At 39.9% G+C, this 27,341-nt stretch overlaps 1 protein-coding gene across 4 annotated transcripts in view; it reads right to left on the reverse strand.

Annotated features, from left to right (window-relative positions):
• GDPD5 (glycerophosphodiester phosphodiesterase domain containing 5) overlaps positions 1-27,341 on the reverse strand; it is a 903,012-nt gene that overhangs the window by 358,661 nt on the left and 517,010 nt on the right. For all 4 annotated transcript variants that reach the window (XM_053708705.1, XM_053708706.1, XM_053708707.1 and 1 more), the window contains one exon: positions 19,584-19,687. In XM_053708705.1, the coding sequence (XP_053564680.1) occupies positions 19,584-19,687 (104 nt within the window). The remainder of the gene's footprint in view (positions 1-19,583; positions 19,688-27,341) is intronic.

Genomic DNA, 27,341 nt, shown 5'->3' on the forward strand with positions numbered 1-27,341 from the left:
TGGCACTACTAACATATGAGACCTTGATTCCTACAATTATTCAATAGTTAGTCAGGATGTGGGTGCTGTGTATAAAACCGTATTTAGCAAAGAAAGAGAAAGTATACACTTCTAGCACTCCTAGGTCAAAAAGTAAATTGAATCTAACTGGATGATACAAATTATTCCCTAAGGAATAAATGGAAGGGGAGAAAAACAGATTGCAAATTAAAATATAACTTTTATTGGGTTACGTTTAAAATAGGAATATACTTAAAATCACACTTAAGCACCGATTTTATTGATGTCAGCAAATAAGTACAAGTTAAGGTTATTGCTCCTAGTACTTTAGTGTAAAAGTGGGCTGGGGTAAGGACTGCTATATACTTGTATCTGGAGATCTAATACACCAAATTATCTGTGTCCAAAGTTACCAATTCTTATATAAGAATTAAGTATATACTGTATTCTTTATGTCTCCATAATAATATATCTTTCTATGCGAAGCTTGATTAGGATTGAACAGTGGGTATATAATTTTCAGTATTTCTGCTTGTTTCTAACTAAGATTATATATACCCCACTTATTATTAGGATTCTAAATAAAATCCTTTAACTTGTTCAAATTAACTCCGCTTTTATATTAGCAGTTACCTACCAGAAGATTAAAGTGTAGGCTATTCCCTCCACAGTATCAAAAGCTAACTTGCATAAGTGCTTTTAAATTGTATATAAATAATCGAACTGAATTATAATACACTTTATGTTTATTGAAACAATGTATGTCGTTGTTCAACTGAATAGACTTTTATATGTTTGGTTTCTCTGCTACAACTGTAGTTCAGGATATGCCTGAGTAGTATATTCCACGACTTGTGAGTCATGTATAGTTTTTTTGTTATGAATGAGCTTCGGTGAAATTTATCTGCTCACAGTTTCTTTTAATACCAGTTTAAGTAGCTCTCTGTGATGCGGCTTTTAAATAATCTTATATGTTACAACAATGGAGCTTATCTGTTCCTATCATCACAGATTGTCACAGATTTGATTGAGTACCTGTTTGGATAACTCACAGTGTACCGGTGATTAAATAGTGTAGTTTCGTAGTAAAATGAGAAATAGTTGTTCTCAGTGATACCAGAGTTTTTTAGCAGATAGATGTACAAAAATTCCGCTTGTATTGTGAGCCTATGGAATTAAACCTGCTGCTTACGTGATCACGCTGCATTTAATAATCTCACCCAAAGCTAATATAATAGCGCTCTAAATATACTTTGTGCACTTTGATTTTATAAGATAGAGCTATCTTACAACAAGCAATATCGTGATTATATACCCAGAGCAACTCGAAGTTGATTTTAAATTATTAGGAGATAGCCCCAAACAAAATTCTATACTTCAGTCTTTGTGTATTTTACATATTACAGTTAGCTATTATAGGAGGGATAGTACTTGCAACAATATTCGGTACCAGCACCATATCTTAACACATGATTAAATCTGAGCGTCCATTATTCAGTAAAACCGTGGCTGACTACAGTAATTTGCGGTAGCTTAAGGCTGTCTAAAAACACAGGAGCTCCTAGGACTCCTCACCATTGCCCTATCGTCCCAGGGACGATAGGGCAATGGTGAGGAGTCCTAGGAGCTCCTGTGTTTTTAGACAGCCTTAAGCTACCGCAAATTACTGTAGTCAGCCACGGTTTTACTGAATAATGGACGCTCAGATTTAATCATGTGTTAAGATATGGTGCTGGTACCGAATATTGTTGCAAGTACTATCCCTCCTATAATAGCTAACTGTAATATGTAAAATACACAAAGACTGAAGTATAGAATTTTGTTTGGGGCTATCTCCTAATAATTTAAAATCAACTTCGAGTTGCTCTGGGTATATAATCACGATATTGCTTGTTGTAAGATAGCTCTATCTTATAAAATCAAAGTGCACAAAGTATATTTAGAGCGCTATTATATTAGCTTTGGGTGAGATTATTAAATGCAGCGTGATCACGTAAGCAGCAGGTTTAATTCCATAGGCTCACAATACAAGCGGAATTTTTGTACATCTATCTGCTAAAAAACTCTGGTATCACTGAGAACAACTATTTCTCATTTTACTACGAAACTACACTATTTAATCACCGGTACACTGTGAGTTATCCAAACAGGTACTCAATCAAATCTGTGACAATCTGTGATGATAGGAACAGATAAGCTCCATTGTTGTAACATATAAGATTATTTAAAAGCCGCATCACAGAGAGCTACTTAAACTGGTATTAAAAGAAACTGTGAGCAGATAAATTTCACCGAAGCTCATTCATAACAAAAAAACTATACATGACTCACAAGTCGTGGAATATACTACTCAGGCATATCCTGAACTACAGTTGTAGCAGAGAAACCAAACATATAAAAGTCTATTCAGTTGAACAACGACATACATTGTTTCAATAAACATAAAGTGTATTATAATTCAGTTCGATTATTTATATACAATTTAAAAGCACTTATGCAAGTTAGCTTTTGATACTGTGGAGGGAATAGCCTACACTTTAATCTTCTGGTAGGTAACTGCTAATATAAAAGCGGAGTTAATTTGAACAAGTTAAAGGATTTTATTTAGAATCCTAATAATAAGTGGGGTATATATAATCTTAGTTAGAAACAAGCAGAAATACTGAAAATTATATACCCACTGTTCAATCCTAATCAAGCTTCGCATAGAAAGATATATTATTATGGAGACATAAAGAATACAGTATATACTTAATTCTTATATAAGAATTGGTAACTTTGGACACAGATAATTTGGTGTATTAGATCTCCAGATACAAGTATATAGCAGTCCTTACCCCAGCCCACTTTTACACTAAAGTACTAGGAGCAATAACCTTAACTTGTACTTATTTGCTGACATCAATAAAATCGGTGCTTAAGTGTGATTTTAAGTATATTCCTATTTTAAACGTAACCCAATAAAAGTTATATTTTAATTTGCAATCTGTTTTTCTCCCCTTCCATTTATTCCTTAGGGAATAATTTGTATCATCCAGTTAGATTCAATTTACTTTTTGACCTAGGAGTGCTAGAAGTGTATACTTTCTCTTTCTTTGCTAAACTGATTGCTTGTGGAGCTGTTAATATGAGTCGGGATGGTTTCGCAGAAAGACTCTCCCTGCATCTCCAAACTCTAACTTTCAGCCATGCTCTCACTGAGAGGCTGACAGGACTACTTAAAACGCCATTCCCATGCCGAAGAGTACTACCCTCCATAAGAGACTATCGAAAACATTCTGACACTTCTCGGCTATCCTCCTTGGTCGAAAGGCAAAGAATGACTGGGGGATAAAGAAGTGGGAGGAGTGTTTAAGCCTTTGGCTGGGGTGTCTTTGCCTCCTCCTGGTGGCCAGGTTCTGAATTCCCAAAAGTAATTAATGCAGATATATATATATATATATATATATATATATATATATATATATATATATATATATATATATATATATACACACACACACATATATATACACACATAGTATATATATATATGCTTAAAGGGACAGTCAAGTCCAAAAAAAACTCATGATTTAAATAGGGCATGCAATTTTAAACAACTTCCCAATTTACTTTTATCACCAATTTTGCTTTGTTCTCTTGGTATTCTTAGTTGAAAGCTAAACCTAGGAGGTTCATATGCTAATTTCTTAAACCTTGAAGACTGCCTCTAATATGAATACATTTTGACCACTAGAGGGCATTAGTTCACATGTTTCATATAGATAACATTGAGCTCATGCACGTAAAGTGACCTAGGAGTGAGCACTGATTGGCTAAACTGCATGCCTGTCAAAAGAACTGAAATAAGGGGGCAGTCAGCAGAGGCTTACATACAACATAATTACAGAGGTAAAATGTGTATTATTATAACTGTGTTGGATATGCAAAACTGGGGAATGGGTAATAAAGGGATTATCTTTCTTTTTAAACAACAAAAAAATCTGGTGTTGACTGTCCCTTTAAGTATGGTAAATGCCACGTACTTATACTCCCTAATAACAAATACTTATGGATCACACAGAGAGGACAGAAATTAGTCAGCTGTAACTGGAGTGAAGGAAATTACCAATATGGGACATGCTGAAAGGACAAAGTATTCCCAAAATATGTATTGGCAAAAAATGAGCTGGAAGGACACAGAGACGCACTGCTACAGGAATAGATATTGAAGGTTTCTGGCTAATGTGTTCAACAGCTAAGGATTTTATATGTTCAAATTGTATATTAAATTATTGATTTGGGTAAAATTGCTTAAAGCAGGGCTTGACAAACCCAGGAGCCAGGGAGCCACTGGCTCCTAACTGTTTAGGTTATTCTCCATATATCTATAAAGAAATACCACTGTCTGGCTCCCAAACCTTTTTCTGGCTCCTACAGAAGTAAAGTTACATTTGCTTTAAACAATAAGTACATTTATGCTTACCTAATAAATTAATTTCTTCTATGATACGAAGAGTCCACGGATTCATCCTTTACTTGTGGGATATTATCCTCTTGCTAACAGGAAGTGGCAAAGAGCACCACAGCAGAGCTGTCTATATAGCTCCTCCCTTAGCTCCACCCCCCAGTCATTCGACCAAAGGTACAGGAAGAAAAAGGAGAAACTAAAAGGTGCAGAGGTGACTGAAGTTTTGAATCAAAAAAATATAATCTGTCTAAAATTGACAGGGCGGGCTGTGGACTCGTATCATAGAAGAAATTAATTTATCAGGTAAGCATAAATTTACTTTTCTTCTATAAGATACAACAAGTCCACAGATTCATCCTTTACTTGTGGGATACAATACCAAAGCTACAGGACACGGATGAACGGGAGGGACAAGACAGATGGCTAAACAGAAGGCACCACTGCTTGAAGAACTTTTCTCCCAAAAATAGCCTCCGAAGAAGCAAATGTATCAAATTTGTAAAATTTGGGAAAAGTATGAAGTGAAGACCAAGTCGCAGCCTTACAAATCTGTTCAACAGAAGCATTATTTTTAAAAGCCCATGTGAAAGCCACCACTCTAGTAGAGTGAGCTGTAATTCTTTCAGGAGGCTGCTGTCCAACAGTCTCGTATGCCAAACGGATGATGCTTTTCAGCCAAAAAGAAAGAGGTAGCCGTAGCTTTTTGACCTCTACATTTAGTATAGACAACAAATAGAGAAGATGTTTGACAGAAATCTTTGGTCGCTTGCAAGTAAAACTTCAAAGCACGAACCACGTCCAAATTGTGCAAAAGACGCTCCTTCTTAGAGGAAGGATTAGGACACAGGGAAGGAACAACAATTTCCTGATTAATATCCTTATTAGTAACAACCTTAGGAAGGAATCCAGGTTTGGTACGCAAAACCACCTTATCAGCATGAAAAACAAGATAAGGCGAGTCGCATTGCAATGCAGATAGTTCAGAAACTCTTTGAGCCGAAGAAATAGCAACTAAAAACAGAACTTTCCAAGATAGATTCAAACTTCATGGCGGAGCAACAGGTTGAAACACTGGCTTGATTCTAACTAAAGCCTGACAGAACGACTGAACGTCTGGAACATCTGCCAGACGCTTGTGCAGTAAAATTGACAAAGCAGATATCTGTCCCTTTACTAGCCGATAACCCCTTCTCCAATCCTTCTTGGAGAAAGGACAAAATGCTAGGAATCCTGATCTTACTCCATGAGTAGATTTGGATTCGCACCAATAAAGATATTTACGCCATATCTTATGATAAATTTTCCTAGTGACAGGCTATCGAGCCTGAATCAAAGTATCTATGACCGACTCCGAGAATCCCCGCTTGGATAAAATCAAGCGTTCAATCTCCAGGCAGTCAGCCGCAGAGAAACTAGATTTGGATGTTGAAACGGACCCTGAATGAGAAGGTCCTGTCTTAGTGGCAGAGTCCACGGTGGCAGAGATGACATGTCCACCAGATCTGCATACCAAGTCCTGCGTGGCCACGCAGGTGCTATCAAAATCAACAAAGCTCTCTCCTCTATGATTCTGGCGATCGGACGAGGAAGGAGAGGAAATGGTGGAAACACATAAGCCAGGTTGAACGACCAAGGTACTGCTAGAGCATCTATCAGTACTGCTTGAGGATCCCTTGATCTGGACACGTAGCAAGGAAGTTTGGCATTCTGACAAGATGCCATCAGATCCAATTCTGGTGTGCCCCATTGATGAATCAATTGTGCAAACACCTCCGGATGAAGTTCCCACTCACCCGGATGAAAAGTCTGACGACTTAGAAAATCCGCTTCCCAGTTCTCCAGGGATATAGATTGCTGATAGATGGCAAGAGTGAGCCTCTGCCCATCAAATTATTTTGGAAACCTCTATCATCACTAGAGAACTCTATGTTCCCCCCTGATGATTGATATATGCTACAGTCGTGATATTGTCCGACTGGAATCTTATGAATCTGGCCAAAGCCAGCTGAGGCCACGCCTGAAGCGGATTGAATATTGCTCTCAGTTCTAGAATATTTATCGGGAGGAGAGCCTCCTCCTGAGTCCACATACCCTGTGCTTTCAGGGAATTCCAGACTGCATCCCAGCCCAATAGGCTGGCGTCCGTCGTAACTATGACCCATGCTGGCCTGCGGAAACACATTCCCTGGGACAGATGATCCTGTGACAACCACCAAAGAAGAGAGTCTCTGGTCTCTTGATCCAGATTTATCTGAGGAGATACATTTGCATAATCCCCATTCCACTGATTGAGCATGCAGAGTTGCAGTGGTCTGAGATGCAAGCGAGCAAACGGAACTATGTCCATTGTCGCTACCATTAGTCCGATTACCTCCATACACTGAGCCACAGACGGCCGAGGAATGGAATGAAGAGCTCGGCAGGTGGTTAAATCTTTGATATCCTGACCTCCGTCAAAAAAATTTTCATGTCTACCGAATCTATCAAAGTTCCCAGGAATGGAACTCTTGTAAGGGGGATAAGTGAACTCTTTTTTACGTTCACCTTCCACCCGTGAGATCTTAGAAAAGCCAACACGATGTCCGTGTGAGATTTGGCTAGTTGATAAGTTGACGCCTGAATTAAGATATCGTCTAGATAAGGCGCCACTGCTATGCCCCGTGGTTTAGAACCGCCAGAAGAGACCCAAGTACCTTTGTGAAAATTCTGGGAGCTGTGGCCAACCCAAAGTGAAGAGCCACAAACTGGTAATGCTTGTCCAGAAAAGCGAACCTGAGGAACTGGTGATGATCTTTGTGGATAGGGATGTGCAGATACGCATCCTTTAAATCCACGGTGGTCATATATTGACCCTCCTGGATCATTGGTAAAATAGTCCGAATGGTCTCCATCTTGAAGGATGGGACTCTAAGGAATTTGTTTAGGATCTTGATATCTAAAATTGGTCTGAATGTTCCCTCTTTTCTGGGAACCTCAAACAGATTGGAGTAGAACCCTTGCCCCTGTTCTGTTTTTGGAACAGGGCAAATTACTCCCATGGTATGTAGGTCTTCTACACAGCGTAAGAACGCCTCTCTTTTAGTCTGGTTTACAGACAATCGAGAAAGATGGAATCTCCCCCTTGGAGGAGAATCTTTGAAATCTAGAAGATACCCCTGGGTCACGATTTCTAAAGCCCAGGAGTCCTGAACGTCTCTTGCCCAAGCATGATCAAAGATAGAAAGTCTGCCCCCTACTAGATCCGGTCCCGGACCGGGGGCAGCCCCTTCATGCAGTCTTGGTGGCAGCAACGGGCTTCTTGACCTGTTTACCCTTGTTCCAAGTTTGGTTAGGTCTCCAGACTGACTTGGATTGAGCAAAATTCCCCTCCTGCTTTACAGCAGGGGAAGAGGTAGAGGGACCACCTTAGAAGTTTCGAAAGGAACAATAATTATTTTGTTTGGTCCTCATCTTATTTGTCTTATCCTGAGGAAGAGCATGGCCTTTTCCTCCAGTGATGTCTGAAATGATCTCTTTCAGTTCAGGCCCAAATAGGGTCTTACCCTTGAAAGGGATGGCTAAAAGCTTAGATTTTGATGACACGTCAGCCGACCAGGACTTAAGCCATAACGCTCTATGCGCTAAAATGGCAAAACCTGAATTCTTTGCCGCTAATTTAGCCAGTTGAAAAGCGGCATCTGTAATGAAATAATTAGCTAGCTTAAGAGCCCTAATTCTATCCAGAATATCATCTAATGGGGTCTCAACCTGAAGAGCCTCCTCTAGAGCCTTGAACCAAAACGCAGCTGCAGTAGTTACAGGAACAATGCACGCTATAGGTTGCAGAAGAAAACCCTCTAATTTTTTATCCTTAGGATCTTTGAAAGCACAACTGTCCTCAATAGGTATAGTTGTACGCTTAGCCAGGGTAGAAATAGCTCCCTCAACCCTAGGGACCGTCTGCCATGAATCCCAAATGGTGTCTGATATGGGAAACATTTTCTTAAAAGTAGGAGGGGGAGAAAAGGGAATACCTGGTCTATCCCACTCCTTTGTAACAATGTCTGAAATCCTCTTAGGGACCGGAAAAACATTAGTGTAAGTAGGAACCTCTTGATATCTATCTATTTTACACAATTTCTCTGGTGGAACTACAATAGGGTCACAATCATCCAGAGTCGCTAAAACCTCCCTGAGTAACACGCGGGGGTGTTCTAGCTTAAATTTAAAAGCCGTCATATCTGAATCTGTCTGAGGAAACATCTTTCCTGAATCAGAAATTTCTCCCTCAGACAGCAAATCCTTCACCCCCAACTCAGAACATTGTGAGGGTACATCGGAGATGGCTAATAAAGCGTCAGAGGGCTCAGCATTTACTCTCACACCGGACCTACTGCGCTTCCCCTGCAACCCAGGCAGCTTAGATAATACCTCTGTGAGGGTAGTATTCATAACTGTGGCCATATCTTGCAGGGTGAAAGAATTAAACGCACTAGAAGTACTTGGCGTCGCTTGTGCGGGCGTTAATGGTTGTGACACTTGGGGAGAATTAGATGGCATAACCTGATTCCGTTCTGACTGAGAATCATCCTGCGACATACTTTTATCAGCTAAAATATGTTCTTTGCAATTAATTGCCCTTTCAGTGCATGAGGGACACATTTTAAGTGGGGGTTCCACAATGGCTTCCAAACACATAGAACATTGGCTTTCCTCAATGTCAGACATGTTAAACAGGCTAGTAATGACATAAACAGGCTTGAAAACACTTTAGTGAAAAAATAACAATCTTAAAAAAAGGTACTGCGCCTTTAAGAGAAAAAAAGCATACACGTTCTGCAAAATAGCTTAAAAATAATCAAATCGTTTCAATTTTTTGCATGAATATTCAAAATATGCAGCTAAGTTTGCCCCACAAGGAAAGGAACAGTTAACCCTTTACAGTGAAAAACCGGATAATTAATAAGGCCTAAATCCGGAAAAAACACCCCCTGCACCTCGTCACAGCCCTGCTGTGGCGCCTACCTGCCCTCAGGGATTGGAAAAACGGGGTTAAAGCTTCGATTTGGCCCAACACTTCCACAAGGGTCCACCGGAGTTGGAGCTTGCTGCTTGCTCTGCAAATACAAGTGCGCAACTGAGGCGTGAAAATAGGTTCCGCCCATCTCACTCGATGTTTTGCAGCCCAAATGAACCGCACCAGAGCGGTCTGAAACTAGCCATGTGGGTTCTTTAACCCAAAAAAGAAGCCAAGTGTACCCTCCAATAAAGCCTCAAAAACGTTACTAATAAAAAACGTTATCAGCACTCCCAGTTCAATAAACGTTTGCCCACAAACATTCAAACTCAATGTCAACCATTTTTTATGAGCCCCTATATGCAAGCTTAGTAATAACCCTCTTCCTTAGGATTACTGCTTACCCTTACCCTCATGGGGATACTGTCAGCCATTCTGAAATACCACAGTCTCTCCAGAAAAATTGACTGAACATACCTCACTGCTATATAGCATGAAAACGTTCCTCACACTGAAGTTTCTTGTACACCTCAGCCATTCTGTGGGAACTGCTCTGGATCTTAGTGACAAATGCTAAGATCATCAGCCTCCAGGCAGAAGTCTTCATCCATCTGCTGCCTGAGAGTAAATAGTACACACCGGTACCATTTAAAATAAAAAAATTCTTGCATGAAGAAAAAAAAAACTAACATTTTATCACCTCTTTCACTTTACCCTTCCTAGTACTTAGAGTAGGCAAAGAGAATGACTGGGGGGTGGAGCTAAGGGAGGGGCTATATAGACAGCTCTGCTGTGGTGCTCTTTGCCACTTCCTGTTAGCAGGAGGATAATTTCCCACAAGTAAAGGATGAATCCGTGGACTCGTCGTATCTTATAGAAGAAAATAAGTACCAAGTAAATTTAAAAAAACAAACAAACATACAAAACAGTCCATTTGTTAGCATAATTTGAATGTTTTGCAGTCCAAGGACACACCCTTTGTAAAGTCTTGAGTGCTATCTTATACACATGCACACTACTAAACCTACCTCAGTATGCTTTAATGGAAAGGAGATAAGTTTCACCGAACCATACCAAGTAAAATAGGTAAACGTGATGATAGACGTAAACAAACATTTTTTTCTAAATTGTACGCTTCATTAGAATCGTGAAAGTAAATTTTTTACTTGATTTGTCACTTTAAATAGTATGACAATACGGAGTTTAAAATAGCTAACAAGTCTGATAGCCAGTCACAGCACATATCTGTATTAGTACAGACAGGAAAATCCCATGCACACAAAAGCTTTATACATTCAGCTTTACTTGTATAACTAACCACGCGCTAACAGCAAACTCCTGAAACAGGAGCTGAAATATTCCCCCTGGCCTTATCGTACTCTGTAATGAGCATCCGAGTTGTCTTGTCAGCGTTATCAGCACATCACGCTCAGTAGGAACACAGCTTATCAAACCCTGTGAAATACAAGCCTATGTCAAGGGCCACAAATCAACTATGTAGCGACACATAAGGAGGAAAGAAAACCGACAAAAATCTTCTGGCCTAAAAGCTGTTCTTTTTCTTTCCTTTTAGAAAAAAATAGTTCCCAAGCGAGTTATGGCAAGAAACATAGGCTTGTTCACCTTTTACTCTGTACTCCGTGGCTTTAAAGGGACACCAAACCCAATTTTCTTTCTTTCATATTTCAGATAGAGCATGCCAATTTAATCAACTTTCTAATTTACTCCCATTATCAATTTTTCTTTATTCTCTTGGTATCTTTATTTGAAAAGCAGGAATGAAAGCTTAAGAGCCAGCCCATTTTAGGTTCAGCAGCTGGGTAGCGCTAAATATAGCCAACAATCAGCAAGCGCTATCCAGGCTACTAAACTAAAAATGGTCCGGCTCCTAAGCTTTCATTCCTACTTTTTCAAATAAAGATACCAAGAGAACGAAAACAATTTTATAATAGGAGTAAATTAGAAAGTTGCTTAACATTGCATGCTCTATCATAAAATCATAAAAGAAAAAATGTGGGTTTAGTATCCCTTTAAAATCTGTTTAATACAGAACATAGCATAATAACTAACTACATGTTCTCTAGACATTGGTAAAAGAGTTTCATTGTTACAGTTTATCAGAAACTGGTTAGAGTTAGATTGAAGAAGAAACTGATGTGAGACAACTTTTAGTTAGTGAATTGGATTTCTATTTTAAACAGAACTAAGAGCAAATTGCAAACTTGTTTAACACGGTCTAGATGCTGATGGGTTGTGTGCAAGACATTGTAAGCACAGACTGATCAACTCTGTATGCAAATAAAACTGAACACAGAAACCTGCAGGGTTTGATAGCGGAGCTGCTTCCAGGCAGAATATAGAATTGAAGCACCTGTTGAGAGGACATTTTGCTGAAACATTTTCCATAAAGATGAAGTTGCTTTTGTGTGTGACTACAGTGTTCTGTATTACTGCCAGTGTAACTACTCAAAGAAAAGTGTTGCCTAATGTATACTCATTGCTTTGTTTTAGTATAAGTTTTCAATAAAAAGTGAGCTGATTTCCCAGTGTTCGCCCATATCCAGCACTAATAGATTTTGCAATTGATTGTAACACCTCAATTTGTTCAGTTCTTTATAATGGCATATTATGCCTGAATATACTTTTTCACTATCACAACCAAAACAGCTTCATCTACTGAAGCTGGGGGACACACGGCCCACAGACCCCACAGATACATAGCTACTCTGTTATTGACCAGCCTGTATTTGCTGCAAGTTTGTTGTATATCACTTAAAGGGACATGAAACCCACATGTTTTTCTTTCATGATTCAGAAAGAGCATGGGATTTTAAATAACTTTCTAATTTACTTCTAATAATTTGCATCCTCTCCTTTTATCCTTTGCTGAAAGGGTTATTTAGGTAAGCTCAGGAGCAGCAAACAACCTAGGTTCTAGCTGCTGATTGGTGGCTGCATATATACACCTATTGTCATTGGCTCACCCATGTGTTGTTGGAAACCAGTAGTGCATTGCTGTTCTTTCAACAAATGATACCAAGACAATGAAGCACATTTGATAATAGAAAGTAGAAAAATTGTATGTTCTACCCAAATCATGAAATACATTTTGTGCGTTTCATGTCCCTTTAATGCAACATTAAACAATGAACAAACAATACAGAATTTGACATACTCAAAGCAAATATTAGCATGAGAATAATGCAGATGTATTTTTTAAAATAATATCAGTTCTTTAAATATTGAAGAAACAAGACAATGATTTAGTTTCCATAGTAATGGATGCTGCAATACTGCAAGCTAGGTATCTCCAGGTTTCATCGTCTCTGCTGAGGCTTGTTAGGGGCAGTTATCAGAGCACTAATCTCACAGGGTTAAATGTCCCTTTAAACAAAGTAAACATGTTTGAAGACTATATACTGCTAGATGTCCAGCAACAAAGAAAACGTTTGTACTTATTAGTCTATTAATTCAAATATTATCTATCTAGCCATTACCTTATTTTATCCCCATGTGCACTAAAGAAGAAGGACTACACAGCTCTGCCACTAGGTGGTGCTGAAAAACATAATTTATGTAAGAACTTACCTGATAAATTCATTTCTTTCATATTGGCAAGAGTCCATGAGCTAGTGACATATGGGATATACAATCCTACCAGGAGGGGCAAAGTTTCCCAAACCTCAAAATGCCTATAAATACACCCCTCGCCACACCCACAATTCAGTTTAACGAATAGCCAAGCAGTGGGGTGATAAAGAAAGGAGTAGAAAGCATCAACAGAGGAAATTTGGAAATAATTATGCTTTAAACAAAAAAATCATAACCACCATAAAAAGGGTGGGCCTCATGGACTCTTGCCAATATGAAAGAAATGAATTTATCAAGTAAGTTCTTACATAAATTATGTTTTCTTTCATGTAATTGGCAAGAGTCCATGAGCTAGTGACATATGGGATATCAATACCCAAGATGTGGAGTCTTCCACTCAAGAGTCACTAGAGAGAGAGGGAATAAAAATAAAAACAGCCATATTCCGCTGAAAAAATTAATCCACAACCCAAAAAAATAAGTTTATTTCATTTTTGAAAGAAAAAAACTTAAAACAAAAGCAGAAGAATCAAACTGAAACAGCTGCCTGAAGAACTTTTCTACCAAAAACTGCTTCAGAAGAAGCAAATACATCATAACAGTAGAATTTAGTAAATGTATGCAAAGAGGACCAAGTCGCCGCTTTGCAAATCTGATCAACTGAAGCTTCATTCTTAAAAGCCCACGAAGTGGAGACTGATCTAGTAGAATGAGCTGTAATTTTCTGAGGCGGGGCCTGACCCGACTCCAAATAAGCTTGATGAATCAAAAGTTTCAACCAAGAAGCCAAGGAAATAGCAGAAGCTTTCTGCACTTTCCTAGGACCAGACAATAAAACAAATAGACTAGAAGTCTTCCTGAAATTTTTAGTAGCTTCCACATAATATTTCAAAGCTCTTACCACATCCAAAGAATGTAAGGATCTCTCCAGAGAATTCTTAGGATTAGGACATAAAGAAGGGACAACAATTTCTCTACTAATGTTGTTAGAATTCACAACCTTAGGTAAAAATTGAAAAGAAGTCCGCAAAACTGCCTTATCCTGATGAAAAATCAGAAAAGGAGACTCACAAGAAAGAGCAGATAGCTCAGAAACTCTTCTAGCAGAAGAGATAGCCAAAAGGAACAACACTTTCCAAGAAAGTAGTTTAATGTCCAAAGAATGCATAGGCTCAAATGGAGAAGCCTGTAAAGCCTTCAGAACCAAATTAAGACTCCAAGGAGGAGAAATTGATTTAATGACAGGCTTAATACGAACTAAAGCCTGTACAAAACAGTGAATATCAGGAAGTATAGCAATCTTTATGTGAAACAAAACAGAAAGAGCGGAGATTTGACCTTTCAAGGAGCTTGCAGACAAAGCCTTATCCAAACCATCCTGAAGAAACTGTAAAATTCTAGGAATTCTAAAAGAATGCCAGGGGAATTTATGAGAAGAACACCATGAAATGTAAGTCTTCCAAACTCTATAATAAATCTTTCTAGAGACAGATTTACGAGCTTGTAACATAGTATTAATCACCGAGTCAGAGAAACCTCTATGACTTAGAACTAAGCGTTCAATTTCCATACCTTCAAATTTAATGATTTGAGATCCTGATGGAAAAACGGACCTTGAGATAGTAGGTCCGGCCGTAACGGAAGTGGCCAAGGCGGGCAACTGGACATCCGAACCAGATCCGCATACCAAAACCTGTGTGGCCATGCTGGAGCCACCAGCAACACAAAAGACTGTTCCATGATAATTTTGGAGATCACTCTTGGAAGGAGAACTAGAGGCGGGAAGATGTAAGCCGGATGATAACACTAAGGAAGTGTCAGCGCATCCACTGCTTCCGCCTGAACATCCCTGGACCTGGACAGGTATCTGGGAAGTTTCTTTTTTAGATGAGAGGCCATGAGATCTATCACTGGAAGACCCCACATCTGAACAATCTTAAAAAACAAATCTGGATGGAGAGACCACTCCCCTGGATGTAAAGTCTGGCGGCTGAGATAATCCGCCTCCCAATTGTCTACACCTGGGATATGCACCGCAGAGATTAGACAGGAGCTGGATTCCACCCAAGCAAGTATCCGAGATACTTCTTTCATAGCTTGGGTACTGTGAGTCCCACCCTGATGATTGACATAAGCCACAGTTGTGATATTGTCTGTCTGAAAACAAATGAACGGTTCTCTCTTTAGCAGAGGCCAAAACTGAAGAGCCCTGAGAATTGCACGGAGTTCTAACATATTTATTGGTAATCTCGCCTCTTGAGATTTCCAAACCCCTTGTGCTGTCAGAGATCCAAAAACAGCTCCCTAACCTGAAAGACTCGCATCTGTTGAGATCACAGTCCAGGTTGGCCGAACAAAAGAAGCCCCTTGAACCAAACAATGGTGATCTATCCACCATGTGAGAGAGTGTCGTACATTGGGATTCAAGGATATTAATTGTGATATCTTTGTATAATCCCTGCACCACTGATTCAGCATGCAAAACTGTAGAGGTCTCATGTGAAAACGAGCAAAGGGGATTGCGTCCGATGCTGCAGTCATGAGACCTAAAACTTCCATGCACATAGCCACTGAAGGGAGTGACAGACTGTAGGTGCCGGCATGCTGCAACCAATTTTAAACGTCTCTTGTCTGTTAGAGACAGAGTCATGGACACTGAATCTATCTGGAAGCCTAAAAAGGTGACCCTTGTCTGAGGAATCAAGAAACTTTTTGGTAAATTGATCCTCCAACCATGTTTCCGAAGAAACAACACTAGTTGATTTGTGAGAGATTCTGCAGTATGTAAAGACTGAGCTAGTACCAAGATATCGTCCAAATAAGGAAACACTGCAATACCCTGTTCTCTGATTACAGATAGTAGGGCACCCAGAACCTTTGAAAAGATCCTTGGAGCTGTTGCTAGGCCAAATGAAAGAGCAACAAATTGGTAATGCTTGTCTAGAAAAGAGAATCTCAGAAACTGATAGTGTTCTGGATGAATCGGAATATGAAGGTATGCATCCTGAAAGTCTATTGTGGACATATAATGTCCTTGCTGAACAAAAGGCAGAATAGTCCTTATAGTCACCATCTTGAAAGTTGGTACTCTTACATAACGATTGAAAATTTTCAGATCCAGAACTGGTCTGAATAAATTTTCTTTCTTTGGTACAATGAATAGGTTTGAATAAAACCCCAAACCTTGTTCCTGAGGAGGAACTGGCATGATTACCCCTGAAGACTCCAGGTCTGAAACACACTTCAGAAAAGCCTGAGCTTTTACTGGATTTACAGGGATGCCTGAGAGAAAAAATCTTCTCACAGGAGGTCTTACTTTGAATCCTATTCGATACCCTTGAGAGACAATGCTCTGAATCCAATGATTTTGGACAGATTTTATCCAAAAATCCTTGAAAAACCTTAATCTGCCCCCTACCAGCTGAGCTGGAATGAGGGCCGCACCTTCATGCAGACTTAAGGGCAGACTTTGGTTTCCTAAATGGCTTGGATTTATTCCAATTTGAGGAAGGCTTCCAATTGGAAGCAGATTCCTTGGGAAGAGGATTGAGTTTTTGTTCCTTATTCTGACGAAAGGAACGAAAACGGTTAGAAGCCTTAGATTTACCCTTAGGTTTTTTATCCTGAGGCAGAAAAACTCCTTTCCTCCAGTGATAGTTGAAATAATATAATCCAACTGAGAACCAAATAAATTATTACCTTGGAAAGAAAGAGATAGTAATCTAGATTTAGATGTCATATCAGCATTCCAAGATTTAAGCCACAAAGCTCTTCTAGCTAATACAGCTAAAGACATGGATCTAACATCAATTTTGATAATATCAAAAATGGCATCACAAATAAAATGATTAGCATGTTGCAGTAAGCGAGTAATGCTAGATACGTCAGGATCCAATTCTCCAACCAAAAATTTGAGGCAGCCGCAACATCAGCCAAAGAAATAGCAGGTCTGAGAAGATGACCTGAATATAAATAGGCCTTCCTTAGATAAGATTCAAGCTTCCTATCTAAAGGATCCTTAAAAGAAGTACTATCTTCCATAGGAATAGTGATACGTTTAGCAAGAGTAGAAATAGCCCCATCAACTTTGGGGATTTTTTTCCCAAAACTCTATAGATTTTGCTGGTAAAGGATACAATTTTTTAAACCTTGAAGAAGGAATAAAAGAAGTACCTGGCTTATTCCATTCCCTAGAAATCATATCAGAAATAGCCTCAGAAATAGGAAAAAACCCCGGGGAAACCACAGGAGGTTTAAAAACAGCATTTAAACGTCAATAGGACTGGTTACCTCAATATCCAAAGTAATTAACACTTCTTTTAATAAAGAACGCATATACTCTATTTTAAATAAATAAGTAGATTTGTCAGTGTCAATGTCTGAGGAAGGATCTTCTGAATCAGATAGATCCTCATCAGAAGAGGATGAATTATTATGTTGCTGGTCATTTGAAATTTCATCAGCTAAATGAGAAATTTTAAAAGACCTTTTACGTTTATTAGAAGGTGGAAATGCAGACAGAGCTTTCAGAATAGAATCAGAAACAAATTCTTTAAAATTTACAGGTATATCATGTACATTAGAAGTTGAAGGAACTGCAACTGGCAATGTACTATTACTGATGGAAACACTATCTGCATGTAAAAGTTTATCATGACAACTATTACAAATGACATTTGGTGGAATAATTTCTACACTTTTACAACAAATGCACTTAGCTTTGGTAGACCCGATGTCAGGCAGCAATGTTCCAGCAGAAACTTCTGAGACAGGATCAGATTGGGACATCTTGCTCAATGTAAGAGAAAAAACAACATATAAAGCAAAATGATCTATTTCCTTATATGACAGTTTCAGGAATGGGAAAAAATGCAAAAGCATAGGCCTCTGATAGAGAAAAAAGCAAGAGGCAAACATCAATGGGGTATTGAAATAATGAAAAAAATTTGGCGCCAAGTATGACGCACAATGTAACAAACTTTTTTGGCGCCAAAAATAACCGGAAATGACACACTCGCGACACTAATGACGCCGCTGTGTGAAAGGTCTCGGCGTCATGTATGACACCAGAAATGACGAAGTTGCGTCATAAACATATTTTTTCGCACCAAAAATATTTTCGCGCCAAGAATGACGCAATAAAGTTTAGCATTTGACACACCCGCAGGCCTAATACCCGCAATAGCAAGAAGTAGTCAATTGAAAAAAAGACTAAACCCCAGGTAAGAAATAAATTTCTTAAAATGTTTAAATTCCCCAAATATGAAACTGACAGTCTGCTGAAGGAAATACATGAACCTGACTCATGGCAAATATAAGTACAATACATATATTTAGAACTTTATATAAATGCATAAAGTGCCAAACCACAGCTGAGGTGTCTTAAGTAATAAAAAACATACTTACCAAAAGACACCCATCCACATATAGCAGATAGCCAAACCAGTACTAAAACAGTTATTAGTAGAGGTAATGGTAAATTGAGAGTATATCGTCGATCTGAAAAGGGAGGTAGGAGATTAATCTCTACGACTGATAACAGAGAACCTATGAAATAGACCCCCATTAGGGAAATCATCGTATTCAAATAAAGTGATACTCCCTTCACGTCCCTCTGACATTCGCTGTACTCTGAGAGGAATCGGGCTTCAACAATGCTGAGAAGCGCATATCAACGTAGAAATCTTAGCACAAACTTACTTCACCACCTCCATAGGAGGCAAAGTTTGTAAAACTGAATTGTGGGTGTGGTGAGGGGTGTATTTATAGGCATTTTGAGGTTTGGGAAACTTTGCCCCTCCTGGTAGGATTGTATATCCCATATGTCACTAGCTCATGGACTCTTGCCAATTACATGAAAGAAACCAAAACGCAAATCTCGTAAACAAATTAATTAAAAAACAGTAAGTGAAATCTTAGGCCTTGGAACATTACTTTATTCAATGACAATGAGTGAAGTACTGAATTTAATGATAGAGGATGGGACCTCCCCTCCCTATACCCCAAAACTTATTCTGAACTACCTAAAATAAAACTTTGGCTTTATTCAAATAACACACACACACATATATATATATATATATATATATATATATATATATATATATATATATATATATATATAATCACTGTTACATAATGAACTGTACCCACAGTAGTACTGAAAAAATCCTGGGAACAAGGCAGCGTCCCAGCATGTTTCCTCTAACGCCTACATATATTTTTATTGCACGTATATCTATTTACAAATATCTGATATTTAATTTGATATATATTTGTCAAGCCCTTCACTAAGGACAACAACAATGGTGGTTTTTATATGTAAAAATGAAACTTTTCTTAAACAGGCAGCAGCAATTTCACTATAAATGTTTAAAAGAATTTTTTTTTTTATGGAAGTTACATAACCTGGTAAGTGCAATGACATTATGTAAGAAACGCTGAAGAAATCAATCAAATACTGTACTTGTATTTGATTCTGCTTTATGTCATCTTTTATTTTTAGAATATGAGCAGAGCGACTGTATGATGGACTGAAAGACTCACCAGTTAAATTCATTGTAGTCATTGTGCGCTTCCCACCAGAAGTAAAACCACGTTAGGGTCAGGAAGAAAGTAAACGTGAGGATTGCAAACCACAGGAGCTCCCACTGTGAACAAAAAAAGATTTGTAGAATGAAAAACTGTATCATTAATCTAAAGACAATTCCATTAAAATGAGATTTGCCCCCTACAGTAAATGACTCTTTATGTTATATATAAGAGTATAATTTCCATTGTTCATATTAACCTTTTGATTGCAAGACCTTGCTTCGCTGTATCATGTTACCCTCAGAATTATGTGTCAGTATATTTAAGGTTTAGGATATACAACACTGACATCATACAAGACAAAGTCAGACTATCTTGAGCTACAATCAGCCATACAATATGTCATTTTGTCTCCTAATGCAGTGTGAACATTTGAATTAAAGATATAAGGTGGTATCCGAACTAAAATCCTCTAGGATCACATTAAAAATTCTAACCTTAAAAGCCCTTTACAACAACACAACCCATACTATGTCACCTCTTCTGTATGTAGTCTCCTAACCTACACACCACCCAGTTCCTCTCATCAACACCTCACACTCCAGGCTTGATGACTTCTCGTAGGTCAAACATATCCTGAGGAACTCTGCAGCTTGTCACTACCCTCAGTATTTAAAGCTTTACATTGTTTCTCAAAACCTACCACTTCAGAGAAGCCTAAACTCATAAATGATCATTTATCCAAGGCCAATTCTCTAAACCAGGAACTCACCATACCCAACAGAAAATGATCTAAAATCAGAACTCATCACAAGCTACTCCTGCACCACTGGGGTTCTATAGAGGCAGAGCCCTGTAATCCATCTGTCCTAGTCTGTCTTCCCTTTGTTATCTTTATTGTACCCTCTTGTTATGTTTGTGCTATTAGGCTGCTTTTTTCTAGGTTTCCTATTCTGTCAAACTCAATTTCTTAAGTTACTGCCTCTCACTTCTTTCGTTCTATTGTTGCAAGACATGACATGAAACATAGCAGTAACAGTCTGCACAAGGTACCTCATCAGTATTTCTACATTCCAAATACCTTCTATGGACTCTGTTTCTAAGATGTGATGCTATAATGTGGTAACATTTGTCCAATATTACTGTCTTTTCTTATCAGTAGCATAATAGGAGGTATATAAGCTATTACACATAGCAAGAGCTTCACTGTCCCTTTGTTTGTCTGTAAGGGAAATCCTGCTAGCAGTAAATAAATGATCAGATCATAGAGGGTTGGCCGTTGTTTGCATATACTGGTCTGATCTCATATTTCTCCAACTGGTACACCCGTATAGCACTGTAGAGTCTGTTGCAGCATCACAAATTAAAGGGACACTGTAGTCATAAATGAAAGTCATATAACATTGTAGTATAGGTATAAATCTATTATTTTCTAATGTATCTTATTTATTAAATATGTACTCTTTTGAAAATAATTAAGTTTGAAATATTAATTTTTTCCAAACCTACTTGTATGTCAGCCGTTACGGATTCCCAATCCGTGCTGACAACTGCAGTTGTAAGATGGCGTGTTTCTGAAGTACTGCGCATGCACGAGTTAGCGCAGCATCACAGGAAACGTCACCATCTGCAGTAGAATTAGGCAAGTCGAATCTATCAGCAGAAGTCGAGTGAGCTGCGCACATAAGGTAAGTACTTAGCTTAAGAACGCTTCCAGAATCGCCCTAGAATAAACGAGCAAACGATACTTATTTTGGAAACAGTATTGAATTAAATATTTGTCAAGAGATAAGACGTTTCTATAATATGCGCAAAGTCTGGATAACCGATTGAACAGATTTTTGTCTCCAATGCACAAGCGTATAATGTAAATAGTTGTGGGTAACTTCGGCTTCTGTTATTAGAAATGCGCAGGCGCGATTTAGCCGAATTGATGCGCAGGCTTATTAGGAAGGATTATGGTGATAATGATATGCATTATCACCATAATCCACGTCTGTATATTACCAATGATACACAGATGTAGGGATATACCCTTTTTAATACTATTTAGGTGGTATGAAATTATCATATGGGACATTGTGATTGGACTTCTCTGCACAATTAAATAAATCTGTAGATTTCTGATTGCTAAATAATGTGCCTTTGCTGTCATTGTCAGGAACCAAGCTGTACATTTCCACTCATTATTATTGAGTAATGATTTACACTGTTATAAATGTCAAACACTAGCCAGGCTGGTAATTAGATCCCTAAAGACAAGAGGCTGTAAATCCCAACCCTAACTAACCGCATGAGTCAAGAACCATTCACATGTATCTGTAATTAAACTAAAGTGAGGCCTTTAGTATCAGAAATCTGCCTGGTACCAGTGATAACATCTGGTAATTGACTTAAAACATTGACAGTGAGTAATTCAATTATCCACAGGCCTCAAACTCTGGGCAACACCGTTCCCTCTCAGCCGCTCGTGCACACTGTTTTCAGAGGGAGCGCTCACACATTTAAAGGGATGATAAACAGTAAGTACATGCTAAACATAATGATTTATTCAAAGCAAAGATTAGCCTTAGCATAATGGCATGCTTGAACTAGTTTTCTATTTATCTCTGTGCAAACAAAGTTGTGCGGAATCCCTTTTACATTATCCTATGTTGCACACAGTCTTGTTTGGACAGTCTCTTTTATTGCCTATTTAGATCTGTCCCTTCAGCAGGGAGAACAGATACGGGGAAACTTAAGTTCAAACATGGCAGCATCCATTACTTTAAAAAACTCAGGAATTTAGACAACTACAACTTTTCAGAGTTAAATTACAGGAAAATGTAACTAACTAAACACATATAAACACAAGTATATTGCAAAGATTTTTAACTACACATAATTAAACATTTTATATCACAATCTCATACGGTAATATCCATTTATTAGCGTGCACAGCAAGCAATATTTTTTGTGGGGCATATTTTTTATGTTGATGGACTGGCGCCAACTTTTTTTAGGCAGGAAAAATGTAATACCTACGCTTCAGCGCCAGTTGTTGTGCTAGGTTCTCTGGTTTTTGAATAGCACACCTGCTGGACGTATGAAGAGTTGCAGGTTCCTATTGTTTCCTGCAACAAATGTGGTCACATACTCTTCTTTATTTTTTTTGTTTTAAATCAAGATATGCTTAGATAATGCAGTCAGCAGTGTATTTCCTGCTCCTTCTGTCCACTGTATTATGCAGTGTCTCTGTGCACTCTACCAGGCACTGTATTAAGCAGTGTCCATGTGCACTGTACCAGGCACTGTATTAGGCAGTGTCTCTGTGCACTGTATTAGGCAGTGTCCTTGTGCACTGTACCAGGCACTGTATTAGGCAGTGTCCCTGTGCACTGTACCAGGCACTGTATTAGGCAGTGTCCCTGTGCACTGTACCAGGCACTGTATTAGGCAGTGTCCCTGTGCACTGTACCAGGCACTGTATTAGGCAGTGTCTCTGTGCACTGTACCAGGCACTGTATTAGGCAGTGTCTCTGTGCACTGTACCAGACACTGTATTAGGCAGTGTCCCTGTGCACTGTACCAGGCACTGTATTAGGCAGTGTCCCTGTGCACTGTACCAGACACTGTATTAGGCAGTGTCCCTGTGCACTGTACCAGGCACTGTATTAGGCAGTGTCCCTGTGCACTGTACCAGGCACTGTATTAGGCAGTGTCTCTGTGCACTCTACCAGGCACTGTATTAAGCAGTGTCCATGTGCACTGTACCAGGCACTGTATTAGGCAGTGTCTCTGTGCACTGTATTAGGCAGTGTCTCTGTGCACTGTATTAGGCAGTGTCCTTGTGCACTGTACCAGGCACTGTATTAGGCAGTGTCCCTGTGCACTGTACCAGGCACTGTATTAGGCAGTGTCCCTGTGCACTGTACCAGGCACTGTATTAGGCAGTGTCCCTGTGCACTGTACCAGGCACTGTATTAGGCAGTGTCCCTGTGCACTGTACCAGGCACTGTATTAGGCGGTGTCCCTGTGCACTGTACCAGACACTGTATTAGGCAGAGTCCCTGTGCACTGTACCAGGCACTGTATTAGGCAGTGTCCCTGTGCACTGTACCAGGCACTGTATTAAGCAGTGTCCCTGTGCACTGTACCAGGCACTGTATAAGGCAGTGTCCCTGTGCACTGTACCAGGCACTGTATTAGGCAGTGTCTCTGTGCACTGTACCGGGCAGTGTATTAGGCAGTGTCTCTGTGCACTGTGCCAGGTACTGTATTAGGCAGTGTCTCTGTGCCAGGCACTGTAGTAGGCAGTGTCTCTGTGCACTGTGCCAGGCACTGTATTAGGCAGTGTCTCTGTGCACTGTGTCAGGCACTGTATTTGGCAGTGTCTCTGTGCCAGGCACTGTATTTGGCAGTGTATCTGTGCACTGTGCCAGGCACTGTATTATGCAGTGTCTCTGTGCACTGTACCAGGCACTGTATTATGCAATGCCTCTGTGCACTGTACCAGACACTGTGTTATGCAGTGCCTCTGTGCACTGAACCAGACACTGTATTATGCAGTGCCTCTGTGCACTGTACCAGACACTGTATTATGCAGTGCCTCTGTGCACTGTACCAGGCACTCTCTCTAGTGTCTCTGTGCACTGTATTATGCAGTGCCTCTGTGCACTGTACCAGGCACTCTCTCTAGTGTCTCTGTACTAGGCAACGTCTCTGTGCACTGTACTAGGCACTGTCTCTATGTACTGTACTAGGCACCGTCTGTATGTACTGTACTAGGCACTGTCTCTATGTACTGTACTAGGCACTGTCTCTATGTACTGTACTAGGCACCGTCTCTATGTACTGTACTAGGCACTGTCTCTATGTACTGTACTAGGCACTGTCTCTATGTACTGTACTAGGCACCGTCTGTATGTACTGTACTAGGCACTGTCTCTATGTACTGTACTAGGCACCGTCTCTATGTACTGTACTAGGCACTGTCTCTATGTACTGTACTAGGCACTGTCTCTATGTACTGTACTAGGCACTGTCTCTATGTACTGTACTAGGCACCGTCTCTATGTACTGTACTAGGCACTGTCTGTATGTACTGTACTAGGCACCGTCTCTATGTACTGTACTAGGCACTGTCTCTATGTACTGTACTAGGCACTGTCTCTATGTACTGTACTAGGCACTGTCTCTATGTACTGTACTAGGCACCGTCTGTATGTACTGTACTAGGCACCGTCTGTATGTACTGTACTAGGCACCGTCTCTATGTACTGTACTAGGCACTGTCTCTATGTACTGTACTAGGCACTGTCTGTATGTACTGTACTAGGCACTGTCTCTATGTACTGTACTAGGCACTGTCTGTATGTACTGTACTAGGCACTGTCTCTATGTACTGTACTAGGCACCGTCTCTATGTACTGTACTAGGCACCGTATTATGTACTGTACTAGGCACTGTCTCTATGTACTGTACTAGGCACTGTCTGTATGTACTGTACTAGGCACCGTCTCTATGTACTGTACTAGGCACCGTCTCTATGTACTGTACTAGGCACCCTCTCTATGTACTGTACTAGGCACCCTCTCTATGTACTGTACTAGGCACTGTCTCTATGTACTGTACTAGGCACTGTCTCTATGTACTGTACTAGGCACCGTCTCTATGTACTGTACTAGGCACTGTCTCTGTGTACTGTACTAGGCACTGTCTCTATGTACTGTACTAGGCACTGTCTCTATGTACTGTACTAGGCACTGTCTCTATGTACTGTACTAGGCACCGTCTCTGTGTACTGTACTAGGCACCGTCTCTGTGTACTGTACTAGGCACCGTCTCTGTGTACTGTACTAGGCACTGTCTCTGTGTTCTGTACTAGGCACTGTCTCTATGTACTGTACTAGGCACTGTCTCTGTGCACTGTACTAGGCACTGTCTCTATGTACTGTACTAGGCACTGTCTCTGTGCACTGTACTAGGCACCGTCTCTATGTACTGTACTAGGCACCGTCTCTATGTACTGTACTAGGCACCGTCTCTATGTACTGTACTAGGCACCGTCTCTATGTACTGTACTAGGCACCGTCTGTATGTACTGTACTAGGCACTGTCTGTATGTACTGTACTAGGCACTGTCTGTATGTACTGTACTAGGCACCGTCTCTATGTACTGTACTAGGCACCGTCTGTATGTACTGTACTAGGCACTGTCTGTATGTACTGTACTAGGCACTGTCTGTATGTACTGTACTAGGCACCGTCTGTATGTACTGTACTAAGCACTGTCTGTATGTACTGTACTAGGCACCGTCTCTATGTACAGTACTAGGCACCGTCTCTATGTACTGTACTAGGCACTGTCTGTATGTACTGTACTAGGCACCGTCTGTATGTACTGTACTAGGCACCGTCTCTATGTACTGTACTAGGCACTGTCTGTATGTACTGTACTAGGCACCGTCTGTATGTACTGTACTAGGCACTGTCTGTATGTACTGTACTAGGCACCGTCTCTATGTACTGTACTAGGCACCGTCTCTATGTACTGTACTAGGCACCGTCTGTATGTACTGTACTAGGCACCGTCTGTATGTACTGTACTAGGCACCGTCTGTATGTACTGTACTAGGCACCGTCTCTGTGTACTGTACTAGGCACCGTCTCTATGTACTGTACTAGGCACTGTCTCTATGTACTGTACTAGGCACCGTCTCTATGTACTGTACTAGGCACCGTCTGTATGTACTGTACTAGGCACCGTCTCTATGTACTGTACTAGGCACTGTCTCTATGTACTGTACTAGGCACTGTCTCTATGTACTGTACTAGGCACTGTCTCTATGTACTGTACTAGGCACTGTCTCTATGTACTGTACTAGGCACCGTCTCTATGTACTGTACTAGGCACCGTCTCTATGTACTGTACTAGGCACCGTCTGTATGTACTGTACTAGGCACCGTCTGTATGTACTGTACTAGGCACCGTCTCTATGTACTGTACTAGGCACCGTCTGTATGTACTGTACTAGGCACCGTCTGTATGTACTGTACTAGGCACTGTCTGTATGTACTGTACTAGGCACCGTCTGTATGTACTGTACTAGGCACCGTCTCTATGTACTGTACTAGGCACCGTCTGTATGTACTGTACTAGGCACCGTCTGTATGTACTGTACTAGGCACAGTCTGTATGTACTGTACTAGGCACCGTCTCTATGTACTGTACTAGGCACCGTCTGTATGTACTGTACTAGGCACCGTCTGTATGTACTGTACTAGGCACCGTCTGTATGTACTGTACTAGGCACTGTCTGTATGTACTGTACTAGGCACTGTCTGTATGTACTGTACTAAGCACTGTCTGTATGTACTGTACTAGGCACCGTCTCTATGTACTGTACTAGGCACCGTCTCTATGTACTGTACTAGGCACTGTCTCTATGCAGTGTTTCTGTGCACTGTACTAGGCACTGTCTCTATGAAGTGTATTACGCAGTGTGCACTGTAATGGTTTAAACTGTGCAAATTGCTTTTGGTAAAAGACATGCAATGTTCATTTTACTGTACTACACAACACACTCTGCCAGGTATATAAATAAAACTATTGCAGATTTACATTAGGATACTAGCAAGCCTTAAACAACTATATGACAATGAGTACAGGCACACAAAACTCAGCTCCTTGCATTGTAGGAGATGGGAATATGTTGCATTATCTCCAAAACACAAACAATTATTTAACCTTTTCATATTGTTCACCCCTATTAATGCACTAAGTATTGTATG

The sequence above is a fragment of the Bombina bombina genome, chromosome 3 (genome assembly GCF_027579735.1).
Source record: "Bombina bombina isolate aBomBom1 chromosome 3, aBomBom1.pri, whole genome shotgun sequence".
In the NCBI taxonomy this organism is placed as follows: Eukaryota; Metazoa; Chordata; class Amphibia; order Anura; family Bombinatoridae; genus Bombina; species Bombina bombina.